Source organism: Hippoglossus hippoglossus, chromosome 15 (genome assembly GCF_009819705.1).
Source record: "Hippoglossus hippoglossus isolate fHipHip1 chromosome 15, fHipHip1.pri, whole genome shotgun sequence".
In the NCBI taxonomy this organism is placed as follows: domain Eukaryota; kingdom Metazoa; phylum Chordata; class Actinopteri; order Pleuronectiformes; family Pleuronectidae; genus Hippoglossus; species Hippoglossus hippoglossus.
Window position 1 is genome coordinate 158591 of NC_047165.1, and position 13910 is coordinate 172500.

Sequence of the window (13910 nt, forward strand, 5' to 3'; positions counted from 1 at the left end):
CGTTGGACCTTGATTGATCGAAACGGAAGGAAAAGGACCCGTCTGATTGGTTTGTGAGGACGAAGCAGCAGCAGCTGAACGCAGGTGAACCAGGTTTCATTTCTGACCTCTGACCTCTGACCTCTGACCTGGACACCCGGGCTCTGGTTTTTTGCTAACTGCTGTCAGTCTTTATTTGCGAGCTCCCCTAGAGGGCGCAGCCATGTGGAGGGAACAAGTAGCATTGCATGGTTTAAGTCCGCCCACACACTTGTGACATCACGGCTGCTGAAGCCAATGACAATTCATCATTTACGTCTTTAAATCTTCACACAGGACGACTGGGATTTCAACCCGCCAAAATAAAATGCTGAGCTTGAACAGTTTGCGGCGAATGTGTGATCAGACTCGGATTCCCATGATCCTCTGCTGCGACACTTCTGTTTACAAACGTCAGCAACACGTTAACTCTGTTTTTAATAGAAACAAAAATCACAGTTTATTCATAAATGAAACCTTTGACATCAAAGAAACTTCACTGGACTTTATTTGTGAAAGATGCAGATAAACAATTTTTATTTTCTGACAAACATTTAACGTCGGATTGTAAAAAAATAGAGTAAAGGTCAGAGAGTAAAAAACAAAATTTGACTGTTTCCTGGAGAAAATAAATTCATGTGGATAAATTAAATTTATCTCTCATTTCGTTTGCTCAAAATCACGAGGTTTGTTTGATTTGATGGAATATTATTGTTAATAACTTAACGTAAATTTTCCCTCGTAGTTAAATGGTCATGTGACCTTCAGGTCAGGACGTCATCTTTTTCAGGTTTTGTGTGAACTTGTACGTTAAATGTTGAACGCAATTTAGTGACAAATCAATCTGCTTCCATGGACTCGGCCCTTTTTTCCCCTCACCGTCATGTGGGCTTGTCCTTCATTGATCAGCTGTCAGTCAAACCAGTGACCATTCCTTTGGTGGGATAGCCCCGCCTCTCTTGTTCTCACCTCTGGACAAAACGGTGATCACAGCCCTGGACTTGGACTTGATCATGTTGAGCTCTGTCCACCAGGGGGCAGAACAGGACGTCTCAGCTTAACTCCTCTGTGCTCTACTGCCCCCCCCCACTGGTCATGGTTGATCTGCCCCCTGCTGGACACATGATGAATGTGTGAGCTCAGTTTTTATTCCAGGATTCAGTTTATTTTTACCTTTAATGAGTCCGAACATCACATGAGTGATTTTGTACAAATGTTCATGTACAGAAGAAAATAAAAGAAATATAGTGTTTGACAGAGTTTGATTTACACACACGCACACACTGTGCACGTACACAAGCACACACACATATACACGCACACAAATACACATTGGGTATTTTAATAAAAGTGGGAATATGAGACTTTACCCTAAAAATCTAACATTTAATCAATTAATCAATAATTTCATTTATAAACAAAACAATGAGATATTTGTTTATACTTTTTCCAAAACAAAAAAAAACACGAATGTTTGCAGCTGTTGTCAGGACGACCTGTGACATCACAGCATTTCCTGTCTGAAACCTGCTGTCATTTTCAAAATAAAATGTCAGAAACATGATGAGGTTTGATCAGCTGATATTTATCAGACATGATTCCCTCAGTGTTTGTCAGGGGCTTTGACCTTGTTAGTTTGAAATCTATAAAGTCATTGATTTTATTTATCAGTTCAGTAAATAACATTTATTCTGAAAACATGACAGTGGAAACTTCCTGTTCAATACGTTTACGTTATTGGTCCTCATCTCTGATCAATTAACTGATGAGTTCGATTCTCAGCGGATTTCATCTGAAGAATTAAATTCAACCAATCAATTGATCAGTTACGTATTGATAAAATTAGTGTAGTGTAACCCCATCCCCTCCCCCATTTCCGTCACTGAGTCTGACAACAATAAAGTTTTACTGTGACGTTCATGCTGTTACTTCAGTGTCCCTGAAATGGTTGTGGTGCGTTCAGGGCCCGCTGATGTCGCCATGGTGGCTGAGGTGCAGGGCGCCGGCGGTGTGCCGGCTTTGCAGCGTGTGTTGGACCATGTCCATCCACTGGTCGTCGGAGATTTCCTGGGCCCACGCCGGCACGCCGAGTGACGGCAAAGCCACCGCTGCCATTGTCCTCTTCACCAGCTCCACGTGGTCTGTGGAGATCAGGAAGTGATGTCATGATCAGCTTGTTTTCATTTAAAAAGCTTTATTTAAATGAATAAAACCAGAAAAATGTTTCTGTCCTTAATGACAACAGTTACCATAGTAACCACAGTAATGACAGTACGAGGGTAGAAGACTCGTGGACGACAGACCTGCGTCCATGGGGATGGAGGCTCGGCTCCTCAGAGACGCCGCCCCCTCCGGGTCGTCGTCCTCATCACTGTCAGGGGGCGGAGCTTCAGGAAGGTGGAGGCCCATCACCTGGAAGAGACGGTACGTTTACTTGTAATAGAGTATAATTACATCAATATTGATACTTGATACAGGTAATGGAGTAGTTTTACTGCAGTATTGACTTCACCTCGATCCTCTGCTGCAGCTGCTCAGCGTTTGAAGGCTCCTCGTCCTCGATGACGTGCACGCTCTCAGGATCCTGGTTCAAAGGTTGGTAATAATAACCCCCCTCCTCCTCCCCCTCGCCATCCAACTCTTCTCCCTCCTCCTCCTCACCCCCTCCCTGGCCCCCACTCCACATGGCTCCCGGCGACGGAAGTGGCAGCGTTCCATTGGCCGTACGTTCGTTTTCTCCCAGCTCGTCCTCGGAGCTCGGTAAGACTCTCTCCGGTCCCATGGCGGAGCTCCGCACTTCCATCCACAGACAAAGACACCTGCAGGGGGCAGCACAGAGTCAGATTGTACGTCCTGTTCTGCCCTCTATAGGCAGAGAGTTGTTTCTACAACTTCAAACAATCTGTAACATGATCTGATCAATAACTAATTAATTCTTAACGTCTTATATCGATCAATCACATGTTATTTGTCTCACAGATGTTAACAAGGATCAACTTCCTCTGTTCTTAACTCAACTAGAGTCAAACAGAAACTTAGTGATCAGTGAATAAAGCTCAGTCCCATGTGAGGATCCTCTCCCAGGACACAAGTCCAACAGGTGCTGATGGAACTGAACACATCAACACAACAACAGGATTCACTACATGAGAAGAACCAGTTTGTAACTTCATGTTTAAAGTGTTTCTACAGAATGTGTGATGGAGATGAAGGAGCAGAGGAACTGAGGACTTCCTGATGGTAGAAGATGTGAGGAGACATGTTGTGTCTCAAGAAGTCTTGTTGTGATCATAGTCCTCGATCAGCTGACACCATCAGGATCTATGGTCCATGATCACATACTCTTAGCATGATTTAGCATGTTAGCTGCTCTGAAGTGATCTTTTACTTCCTCCTCCACTCATCATAGTACTTCCTGTTTCTACCTGTTAACACCTGCAGATTCTTCAACTTAAACAAACGGATCTCGGATCAATACATCAGCTGTTCCCTTATACAGTCGATCACTGATTCATCAATTAATCTATTCCAATAATCAATGTCATTTATATAGCAACGTGTGTGTTTAGTTTGTTTTTACTCAGAAACTGATTTTGATCTGTAGACGTCACCTACATCAATCAATCAATCAGCTGTCAGATTATTATTGATGAAGGCCTCTGATTGGTCTAGACACCTGAGGAGAAGCGGATCTGGTGTAAAGGTCAGAGGTCACAGAGACGCTGATCAGCTAACATGCTAACGCTGCGGTGTTACCTGGCGCATCTGGAGCGGCTAACTGCTAACTGCTGCTGTGTTTCCGGTGGTGAAACTTTCTCTTCCTGTTGTTTTTTCACGTCACAGTTATAAACCTTCTCCAGGTGAGTGACGCGTTCAGACGCTCACCTGTCTGTCTGTCCGCCTGTCTCCGTCTGTCTCCGTCTGTCTGTTTCCGTCTCTCTGCTCGGAGCTGCAAGTGTTAGCTGGTAGCTGTTAGCCGCTGCTAGCGGCAGCTGCGGATCAGGCGCTTCCGGGTGTGTCACGACGCCGCAACGAAACCTACGTCAGACGGGTTTTTTTTTTAATAACAACTTTATTAACAACAAATATCAAGAAAAATAACAAAAAATAAAGAAGCGTCGTTTTTGTTTTTATGTAATTTTGAGTATCAGTTAATGATTCATATATTTTGGATTCCCTAAACCGCACCGCCAATTCGGTTTAAAGAGACACGTGAAAAATAAATAATAAATAATGCTGATTAAATATGAATAATCACAATATTGATTTTATCATAAATAATCAGACACATTTAAGGATTAAAACAACTTCAAAAATAAATGTTAAAGTAAATAAAATCATTAAAACTTAACTCTAAATAATGTTTGTGCTGTATGTAAAGATATGACGTAATAACGGGTTTATTAAATTGTGTGTGCACGTGTGTGCGTTCCTCTTCGTCGTTCGCATAAGACTTATTTTGAAAATCCGGAGAGGAAGTGTCAGCAGGTGATCGTGTCGATGTTTCTGATCAGCTGATCGATCACCTCCTGATCACTAATCAATAATAGATATCGATCATTAATACTCTCACAATCCCCCTTTTATCCACGTGACGTCACCAACAAAGAAGGCGGCTCAGCGGGTTGTGACGTCACACGGGTAAAGATGGTGTAGGAGGAAGAGGTATCACTCCGATCAGTTTTATTTCAGTGTTTAGGTTCATATGTGAATTAAGTCAATAGAATTAAAAGTTTTGCTAAAAAGAAGTGTTGTAAAACACTAAGTCAGTTTTCACAGTTTGTGTTTATATCAAATAACAATGGATGCATTTATTTCTCTGAAACGTTATTTCACTTAAAAACTATCAATGATGTGATATTTTACATGTGACGTCATCATAAATCAAAGCTTTTCAGAAAGTTGTGAGATGATTGTTTTTCATTGGAATATGAATATATCTTTTTTTCTTTTAATGAAACATGATGTTTGGTCTCAGTGAATCCGCTCAGAGTGAGACCTCCTGTGTTCCTCCTCTCTCTGGGACTCTGTGACCGACGGACGGAGCCTCGGCCGCTCTCACATCGAAGCGGATCAATCGATACCGGATCGATCGACTGTGACGTCGCGGTCTATCAGAACCGGCGCGTGGTCTGCAGCGAGTGATGACATCATTGCGTGAGAGTCCCGATCCTTCCCTCGTCATCTGATCGATCATTTATCAGGTTCATTGATCAGCTCACAGCTTAACCAATCAGAGACGGAGTTTATTATTGATCAATGATCAGCTGCTCATAAATACTATTGATTAATCGATTGTTGAGCAACTCTGCTTTATTGTTGAACAAATACATTTTCAGTACTGATAATTAAATATTTAAAGTTAATCATCTGAAACTGATCAGCACCGATCAATAATCGATCACTGACTGATTTTTCTATTACAGGAGCTAGAATTTTTGATTGCAGAGAGAAAACTCATCAAACATTGATCGCTTTCATTCATTGTCAGTCTGTCGATTGATCTGTGGTGAGAGTTCATTGATCATGTATCAGCTGATAGAGAATCAATTATTGAAAAGCTAAGTTTAAGATCAGATTACTTCTCTGCCGATAAACTTATAGATGTTTGTGGCAGTTGTGGTTATAAATTGATCACATGCTGGATCAATATGTTCACCGATATGAGGGAAAGTATTTCAGCTACTTCATTAATAAACATGTTTTGAAATATACTTACGACAGTTTAATCTCCACGTTCCTGCAGGTACCCCTGGTGCTCCTGGTGCCCCCAGTTCTCCTGGTCCCATCCAGGATGCTGCCAGCCTCCATCCAGATCACAGGGGAGCAGCTATCAGCGGCCGAGGTTCAGGACATCTGCGAGAGTCTGAAGGAGGACAGCGTTCGGCTGCTGTCCATCCGAGGCTGCCAGCTCTCTGATCGCGACTTTGGACGAATCTGTCGCAGCGTTGCCGAATCACGCTCGCTCGCTCAGCTCAACCTTAACCTGGGCGTGGTCTCCAGCATCAGCAGAACTCGACACCTGTCTGACGCCATGAGCACCAACCGATCCCTGCAGACCCTATTGTGAGTAGACTAGCAGGGACCAATCAAACGCTCCGACTCATCTCAGTGGCTGTTAATACAAGACCAAGTGATGACCAATCGTCATGGTCCAGGTGACCTCGCTGACTCCCTCCTCCAGGTCAAGTTCATCTGAACCGTGACAATTCGTCCACTGGGGACCATGTAATTGGTTTGACTTTGTTTCCCCCCAGTCTCCATGGCAGCCCGCTCTTGGACGCTGGCCTGGTGACCCTGAACTTGGCGCTGTCGACCCACCCGGCCCTGGTCTGTCTGGATCTAGGAGACTGCATGCTCGGAGATGAGGCGCTGGGTCTGATCTGCGGGATGCTGCCCCCTGATGGAGCAAAGTCAGGTAACAAACACCTGAACGTCACTTAAAGAAAATACACAAAAACCACCTGGTACCATCTTAGCAACCAATGGAAACTCTACCTCATAACAACACAGTGACCTTACTGAACACCCTAGCAACCACACAGAGCAACACTGACTTCCCTAGTAACCACCTAGACAACACCCAACCCCTGTGTCGGGGTGAGGCAGGAGGCGACACTCAGGACGAAGGATGCATCCAAAGTTGCAGTTGCATTGTCCTCATTTTGGATCACCTTGGCAACCAGCTAATAATTCTATAGTAACCTCCTGAACAAAATTGATGGGAGGATGATCATGTGATAGGAGTGAAAGCTCCAGAGCAAATAACCAAAACCCTAACCCTACTGTGTGTGTGTGTGTGTGTGTGTGTGTGTGTGTGTGTGTGTGTGTGTGTTCGTGTGTGTGTGTGTGTTCGTGTGTGTGTTCGTGTGTGCGTGTGTGCGTGTGTTCGTGTGTGTGTGTTCGTGTGTGTTCGTGTTCCTGTACCATATTAAACATAGACCTACAGAGACCTACACATTTTGGACTGTCCTCACTTTTTCAATGGGCTGATGAGGGTTAAGACTTTACTTTCTACGTGTGTGCGTAGGCCTGAGGGAATTGACGCTCAGCGCTAACGCAGGAATCAGCTCCAAAGGTTGGGCTCGACTCAGCATCGCTGTGGCCCACAGCTCTCAGCTCCGAGTCCTCAACCTGGACTACAACCTGCTGGGTAATCAATCGACATCCTGTTTATTATCTATCCACTTCCTGTTAAATCATCAATCAACTTCCTGTTTATTATCTATCCACTTCCTGTTCATTCATCAATCAACTTCCTGTTTATTATTTATCCATTTCCTGTTTATTATCTACCCACTTCCTGTTCATTATCTACCCACTTCCTGTTCATTCATCAATCAGGTTATTGATGAGCAGCCTTAGCACCAGTTCTTTGGTCCTGGTTTTGATGGTTCTGGTTCTAATGGTCCTGGTTCTGACTCCAGGTGATCAGATCGCAGGGATGTTGGCGGTTGCTGTGGCGTCCAGCAGAACCCTGGAGGTGTTGGACCTGGAGGGAACCGGACTGACCAACCAATCAGCACAGGTCGACCAATCACAGCTCTTCTTCTGTTGTTAGTTGACGTCTCACTCTGTCAGGTCTGTGTTGTTGCTGTGTTTGTCCAGCAGGGGGTGACACTGACCTTAACACCTCTGCCCTCTGTTGGCAGTTATGTATAAATAAAGTTTTGTTGATATTTGAACCCCTATGCGTCTCTGGGTCCAGGTCTTCCTCGACATGGTGGAGAACTACCCGACCTGCCTGCGGGTTCTGGTTCTGGCTGAGAACGACATCAGTGCGGAGCTGCAGCAGCAGATCTGCGACCTCCTCTCTGAGGGAGATGATGACAGAGAGGCCCCGCCCCTCGTAATAGGCGCCAACCCTAGCAGTGACCTGCTGTCAATCAGAGACAAGTACCAACCAATCAGAGACAAGTACCAGCCCGCCGCCTGGCTCCCCCACAGCAGTAAGGGCTGAACGCTCCCCTGCTCCACACTGCCCCCTACTGACTGTTCTCACCTCTAGTCCCAGTTTACCATCCATACTGGTCCCATAGGCCCCATACACACCTGCTATTAAAGGAGGCCTATTATGATTTTTCAGTCGTCCACTAGGGGTCTCCACATCAGCCAGAGAAGAACCACTCACTCTTTAACATGTCTGGCAGTCTTTGCTCTATCAACGTGTGTGTGTGTGTGTGTGTGTGTGTGTGTGTGTGTGTGTGTGTGTGTGTGTGTGTGTGTGTGTGTGTGTGTGTGTGTGTGTGTGTGTGTGTGTGTGTGTGTGTGTGTGTGAGGGTTAGGGTTAGGGTTATCATTGGTTACAATCAAATCAACAAGAAGAGAAACAATACATTTGATTCTTGGTGAAACTGCAGCTCAGAGATGTCCTTCATGTGTCCCAGGACAATGTGGACACGTGGCTCAGACTCTGAATGTGGTCCGGTGTGATCAGATCTAAATCCAATCTGAGAGCGTTCACACATGAACTTAGAGCTGTCCACTTGTTATTGGATCACAAAACCACATGTTAATACCAGGTGTGTACGGGGCCATAGACAGTGAGACAGGTTCAGGTTCCACAGAACCAGATCAGAACCAATGTAGAATCAGTAAACTGTTGATTCTGCTGGTAAAAGGATTGATCATGGTCCGACTGATCAAAGTGGTACTGTTGGTTCTGCTGATGTAGTATCAGTGTCCTAGTTTTAGTCAAACTGATTCTGTACTTTTGTCTCAGTTCAGGGTCCGCCCCCTTTGGAGTCCGTAAAGTTCGAACCACAATGAGACATTTCTGGTCTGAGGAGGATTTCCTGTTGCATTGCCACTGGTGCGCAATGAATCCTGGGACAGGTCAGCCCGAGAAGGATCCACCTTTCTGAACTGAAGGAGACATTTGAAAGAACGTTAGAAATGTCAGTCTAGTTTGGCCGCTGTGGCACCATCGGTCTGAAGGAGGCGGAGCCTGAACTGAGACAAAACCTATGTTCATGTCATTCTGGGTCAGTTGGTTCAGTTGGTCCAGTGTTACTCTGGTTCTCTCCTAAGGAACCTGATTCAGGATCAAATCCGTCTGGTGTTTTCCAGCTTCTACGTTGTGACAGTTGGAGGTTTGGGTTTTTCTATAACGAGTGTGGATCTAGTTAAATCTGGTTCTTTGTGGTTCTTTTAAAAAAAATGAATATTTAAAGAAAAAAATAATTTACGCTCCATTTTATCAATCAATCAGTCAAATCAATCAAGTTTTATTAGTATAGTCTCATATTCACAAATCCCAGTTTGTCTCATGGTCTTTAACAAGATGAGACGTCCTCTGTTCTTAAACCTCAACAAGAGTCAAACTACTAAAACCTTTAACAGGTAAAGAAGGTAGAAACCTCAGAGACACATGTGAGGATCCGTCTCCCAGGACGGACACAAGTGAACAGATGTCACGTGTAATGTTTAATATCTTCTCTTTCTCTGTGGTTCCACCTGATTCTGGTCCAGGTTCTGGTCATAGTCCTGGTTCCAGAGCAGGTTACACACAGCATCATTCATTTAAACAACATATTTAGGTTAAATTAAGTTAAGAATTGATTTAATTTAAAGGAAAAGTTCAACATTTAGGGAGCTAACACCAGCTTAACTTAGTCTGGAAATTGGAAAACAGCCCACTGTCTAAAGGGAATAAATTCCAGCTGTAAAGAGCAGATTAACATGGTCGTCGGCCTGACCACTGTGATTTGCTTCTTGTTTTAATGCTAAGCTAAGCTAGCCATGAGAGTGGTTTTAGTGGACGTTCAGAGGACACTGTCTCCGGTGACATGGACAGACGTCCAGCAGAGTTAACTTTTCAACCGTTTCTTTAAATGAAACGTTTTTTTCCTCCTGAAAACTGATCAGTGATTTAAAAATCAATGGACAGGAAGTGTCATGACCAGGAGGTGTGGTTTGTTGGTCTTGATGACATCAGACTTGTTGGAGTGAAGCTCTAAACGTGTCGTTCTTTAACCCACAGACTCCAGCCCACAGACGGTCCTCCTGACATCAGGTCTAGGTGAGAGCTTATTGGACGAGACTGAGATGTGACCCCTCCCACAAACACACCCACTTACTGTTTTCACTTGATTTGATTGGTTTGTAGTTTTGGGGTTTGAATGTTTGTTTCTGCACTGCACTTCCCTGGGTTGTCGGATCACATGATCACTGGCAGCCAATCACATGCCACTGCATGGTTTGATGTAGCACCTGTACGTAGACAAGCAGCGGCACCAAACCTCAACGCACCAAATGACTTCACCTGTGATCAGGCTCCGCCCACAAACGCTACCTGCGGGAACTCAGGCTAAAAAATCCTCCAGCTCCACCTTGTGGAGAACAGTTATTTGTTCTCAGGGCTGATGGGAAATGTAGTCCATGCAGAGCCTGAACCTTCAGGATGTTTGTTTAAAAGAACGATTAATGGTCTAAACAGCTGACTGAACTTAAATATGAAGTTTGACTGTTTAAAGTTAAAAAGACGACGATGCTCATTAGTGTCTTTGATGAAGATTTTGTCACCTGGAGTTTCTGCAGGTAAACGGAAACCGAGTGTTTCTGATGAATGTATTTTCTGTTTGTTTGTTCTGCTGCTCAACGACGTCACAATAATAAAACTGTTTACAGCTTCGTAAGAAACTATGACTCAGATTCATCTTTTAGTGTCGGACACAACAGACTTATTTCCCCCTGATTTCACTTTACACAACGGTGGACAGGTTAACCTGAGACGGACGAGCTGCAGGTGAGTACCTCAGGTTTCTACGGGATGCTAATCATGATTAGCACACACTTAGCACACACTGACATGAAGCAGAGTTCATCTCTGAGCTTCAGTCTGGAAACTTTAAAATATGAAGAATAATGAGCAGAGTGTGTTACTGCATGTTCACACCTGCAGGTGAAGCTGTTGTGTTGATCCAGAGAACATATAACCTTAGATGATGACATCAGAAAATTTATTAAATCACATTTTATCTTTTTCATAAGTGAAAAACTAAAATAGTGAAAATATCAAATCACAAAATAAAACCTGAAAAAAAATCAAATCATCAGAAATCAATCGTCAATAAAAGATTTATCAATATTTAACACTGACATGACATCTGTTACACGTGAATAACGTCCAGCTGATTTCACGAGGGGCCATCACAACTCTTCAGTTTTACATTAAAACAGGTTGTGTCACCTGACCTGAACTCTGTGCTCTGATTCGCTGATTAGGGGCCAAACCCCCCCCACTCCCGCAATCATATTTGGAAATTCCACCTTCTTAACGGCTGCAGCTCGACATTGATTGGCTGGTCGAACGTTTCGTGTGTGACCAACCTCCTACACAGCAGCTGAGGCTCATGGGTAATGTAGTATTGTTATAAATAGAACTGGACCTGGTCATGTTGAGATTCCTCCCACTGTCCTGCTTTAGGTTTAAAGGTGATGATGTCACAGAGGATTTGCATAGTAGCAGCAGGTGCATTCTGGGAGAATTAGACCTGAACCTGATGCAGGTGACCTCTGACCTTTGACTATGTAGTTCTCACATGAGAGTGGGGTGTGTCCTTCCTCTCTCTCTCGAACGCCCACTCATTTACACAACCTCAGCGTTGTGTTTCTTCTTCTCTGGTTCTGCAGCATTCAGGAAGCTGATGCGACCGCCCTGTTCGTCCCGCTGCACTCGACGCCTGCTCTTATGTTCTGATGATGATGAAGTCAGTGACCAGCAAGGGGCGTGGCCACAGTCCCTGCACTGACCCTGCAGTACCAGGGCGGCGGTCAGCACCACTACACCCAGCGTCAGTGCTGCCAGCATCAACAGGATGATGAGCTGGACATCTGATAGACCAACAGTACCACGCTCACTCACTGTTACCTTAAACAGCTGGTCGTCACAACGACTACTGTTACTGCTGGTCCTATGGTTCCTAACCTCACCTCCTCCTGGCCCCTCCCACCCCATCGTTGTCCAGCCAGCCTCGAGGGCATCACGGCTCCTTAGCAGCGTCTGGCAGGTGGCCCCGGTGAAACCGGCCCGGCAGACGCAGTGGAAGCCTCTGGCGCGGTCGAGGCAGCGACCTGCGTTGAGGCAGGGCCGACTGGCACAGTCGTTCAGGTTGATGGTGCAGAAGCGTCCAGTGAAGCCAGAGGGGCAGAGGCAGGAGAAGCGGTTGATGCCGTCCAGACAGGTGGCGCCATTACCACACGGCTTCATCAGACAGTCGTCCACGTTGGTCTCACAGCGGGATCCCGTGAAGCCGGCCAGACAGCGACATGTCAACTCTGCTGCGAAACCGTCAGCGTCTTCACACAGGCCACCATTTTTACACGGAGACCTGAGGGTGACAACAGAGAACAGCGTCAGCTGAAGATGATGGGAGTTCTGTGGCCTGATGGTGGCGCTACACTTCATTCTGAAGAGTGTTTGAGCGACAGAAACATTTAACATTTGTCTCCTCTGATCAACTGATCACTAGATAAACACGATGTGGTGATTTGGTCACTTGGGTTCATCTATAATTTGACAACAGTTATTCAGAATAATATTTGATCAATAATTATCTGATCAGATATATTGATCTGGAAAGTGTCCAACCTCCTCTGGTGACATGGTCCTATCTTCAGTTGACAGTTGTTGCCGTGGTAACTTTCAGGACACAGACAGATGAAGTCACCGCTGTCCTCCATCACGCAGGTCGCTCCGTTCTCACACGGTTGCTCCGAGCAAATGAACAGGTCTGAAAGTGTCATTTGATCATTAACACTAGAGGGCATTGTTCATATGATCACAGTAAACATGAGGACATTTGACGGCAACATTACAAAAAATCTAAAACAGAAAATATCTAAAATGAAATTCAGGCGAACGTCTGACCTTTGTCACAGAAGCGCCCCCCCCAGCCCGGCTCACAGCTGCACTGCCACGGCTGCTGACATGAGCCGTGCACGCAACCGGGCATCGGCACGCAGCGGTCACAGCGTTCACCATCCCAGCCGGGGTCACACCTGGACGGACACAAAGAAAACACACGTTATTCACCTGGTCACATGATCACAGGGACCAACATCGTGGGATCAGCAGTTATTGATCAGTGATTGACTGATGGACGTCTCACCTGCAGACTCTGGACTCGTCACAGTGGCTGTTGGTGATGTTGCAGCTGCAGTTACTTCCTGTAGGAAGATCAACAATAGATAAATAATCAATAACAGATCAGAAACATAGCAGATCCCTCTGCCACTTCCTGTTTCTGATACATGTGACCTGTCTGAACCAATGAATGACACCAGTTTGTCTCTGATGTCCCGCTGTAAAACGTACAATGGAACACCGCTCACAGTCGGTCTTCCTGTTTGATCCATCGACTGTGACTTCACAGAGATGCTGTCGTCTGATGTCACACAACAACGACGCCATGGAGGCGTCACTCTCTGAAATGTAGCGTCCAATCTGTGGACAGAGAGCAGCAATGTTTTCTGTTTACGTTTGTCTCAGCTGTCACGACACGTTCACGGTCTCTAGTGGAACATTAACTTTCAACCTCTGACCTCCGGCTGTGGCCGAGCCACGTGGCATTTCAACAGACAGACAGCTGTGTGTGTGTGTGTGTGTGGGGGGGGGGCTTACTACCCTCAGTTTTGTCTCTGAGGAACAACATCTGTAAACTGTCTGTTGCCCTCACCTCCTCCTACTGCTTTATACAAGTATAGTTTAACCCATCCAGCTGTTTCTACAACATGATCACAGTCAAAAACAAACTCACCAGCATCACACACACATTTTCTACAATCATCAGCTTCCCACAAAAATCTCAGACATGAATGATTGAGCCATCAGACGCTGATCACTCACTATCGCACATAACATCAACCAAACCCCCGACCACCACTTCACA

The 13910-nt window shown here is 45.2% G+C and overlaps 3 protein-coding genes across 15 annotated transcripts in view; 1 reads left to right on the plus strand and 2 right to left on the minus strand.

The window, feature by feature from the left end:
* Nucleotides 1-147: 147 nt before the first annotated feature.
* On the minus strand, nucleotides 148-4059 carry mea1 (male-enhanced antigen 1). 2 transcript variants are annotated; one of them, XM_034609148.1, is made up of 4 exons: nucleotides 3904-4059; nucleotides 2531-2837; nucleotides 2322-2430; nucleotides 148-2159 (listed from the first exon to the last, which is right to left on the minus strand). In XM_034609148.1, exons 2-4 carry the CDS (start codon nucleotides 2819-2821, stop codon nucleotides 1978-1980), a joined length of 582 nt encoding a protein of 193 aa, XP_034465039.1. In that variant the 5' UTR covers nucleotides 2822-2837; nucleotides 3904-4059; the 3' UTR covers nucleotides 148-1977. The 2 variants fall into 2 exon arrangements, with proteins under 2 accessions (XP_034465039.1, XP_034465040.1); XM_034609149.1 differs by lacking the exon at nucleotides 3904-4059 and adding an exon at nucleotides 3775-3901.
* On the plus strand, nucleotides 3624-10655 carry lrrc73 (leucine rich repeat containing 73). 10 transcript variants are annotated; one of them, XR_004616313.1, is made up of 8 exons: nucleotides 3743-3878; nucleotides 4997-5186; nucleotides 5762-6084; nucleotides 6276-6436; nucleotides 7049-7171; nucleotides 7446-7546; nucleotides 7727-8085; nucleotides 8131-8163. XR_004616313.1 is itself a non-coding variant. In XM_034609144.1 (8 exons), the coding sequence occupies exons 3-8, from the start codon at nucleotides 5813-5815 to the stop codon at nucleotides 10069-10071; spliced, it is 969 nt and encodes a 322-aa protein (XP_034465035.1). In that variant the 5' UTR covers nucleotides 3743-3878; nucleotides 4997-5226; nucleotides 5758-5812; the 3' UTR covers nucleotides 10072-10613. The 10 variants fall into 10 exon arrangements, 9 of the variants coding, with proteins under 9 accessions (XP_034465037.1, XP_034465035.1, XP_034465034.1 ...); XM_034609144.1 differs by lacking the exon at nucleotides 8131-8163 and adding an exon at nucleotides 10001-10613 and having other exon boundaries at nucleotides 4997-5226; nucleotides 5758-6084; nucleotides 7727-7967; XM_034609143.1 differs by lacking the exon at nucleotides 8131-8163 and adding an exon at nucleotides 10001-10613 and having other exon boundaries at nucleotides 4997-5222; nucleotides 5765-6084; nucleotides 7727-7967.
* A 272-nt stretch (nucleotides 10656-10927) lies between these two features.
* Nucleotides 10928-13910, minus strand: part of dlk2 (delta-like 2 homolog (Drosophila)) — a 4738-nt gene continuing 1755 nt past the window's right edge. For 2 of the 3 annotated variants that reach the window (XM_034609132.1, XM_034609131.1), the window contains 4 exons: nucleotides 13131-13188; nucleotides 12890-13020; nucleotides 12611-12752; nucleotides 10928-12350 (listed from right to left, as the gene is read on the minus strand). In XM_034609132.1, coding sequence (XP_034465023.1) covers nucleotides 11609-12350; nucleotides 12611-12752; nucleotides 12890-13020; nucleotides 13131-13188 — 1073 coding nt within the window. In that variant the 3' untranslated portion in view covers nucleotides 10928-11608. Of the gene's footprint in view, nucleotides 12351-12610; nucleotides 12753-12889; nucleotides 13021-13130; nucleotides 13189-13336; nucleotides 13466-13910 lie in introns of all 3 variants that reach the window. The other variant, XM_034609133.1, reaches the window with a different exon arrangement.

Bases quoted from the DNA above. Each gene is read 5' to 3' on its own strand.
- mea1 (XM_034609148.1), bottom strand. From the start codon at position 2,821: ATGGAAGTGCGGAGCTCCGCCATGGGACCGGAGAGAGTCTTACCGAGC. The intron at 2,431-2,530 runs GTGAAGTCAATA...CGTCTCTTCCAG, and splicing joins AGCTGCAGCAGAGGATCGAG to GTGATGGGCCTCCACCTTCC. The intron at 2,160-2,321 runs GTCTGTCGTCCA...TGATCTCCACAG, and splicing joins CTCCATCCCCATGGACGCAG to ACCACGTGGAGCTGGTGAAG.
- lrrc73 (XM_034609138.1), top strand. From the start codon at position 5,163: ATGACATCATTGCGTGAGAGTCCC. The intron at 6,085-6,275 runs GTGAGTAGACTA...GTTTCCCCCCAG, and splicing joins CGATCCCTGCAGACCCTATT to TCTCCATGGCAGCCCGCTCT. The intron at 7,172-7,445 runs GTAATCAATCGA...TTCTGACTCCAG, and splicing joins CCTGGACTACAACCTGCTGG to GTGATCAGATCGCAGGGATG.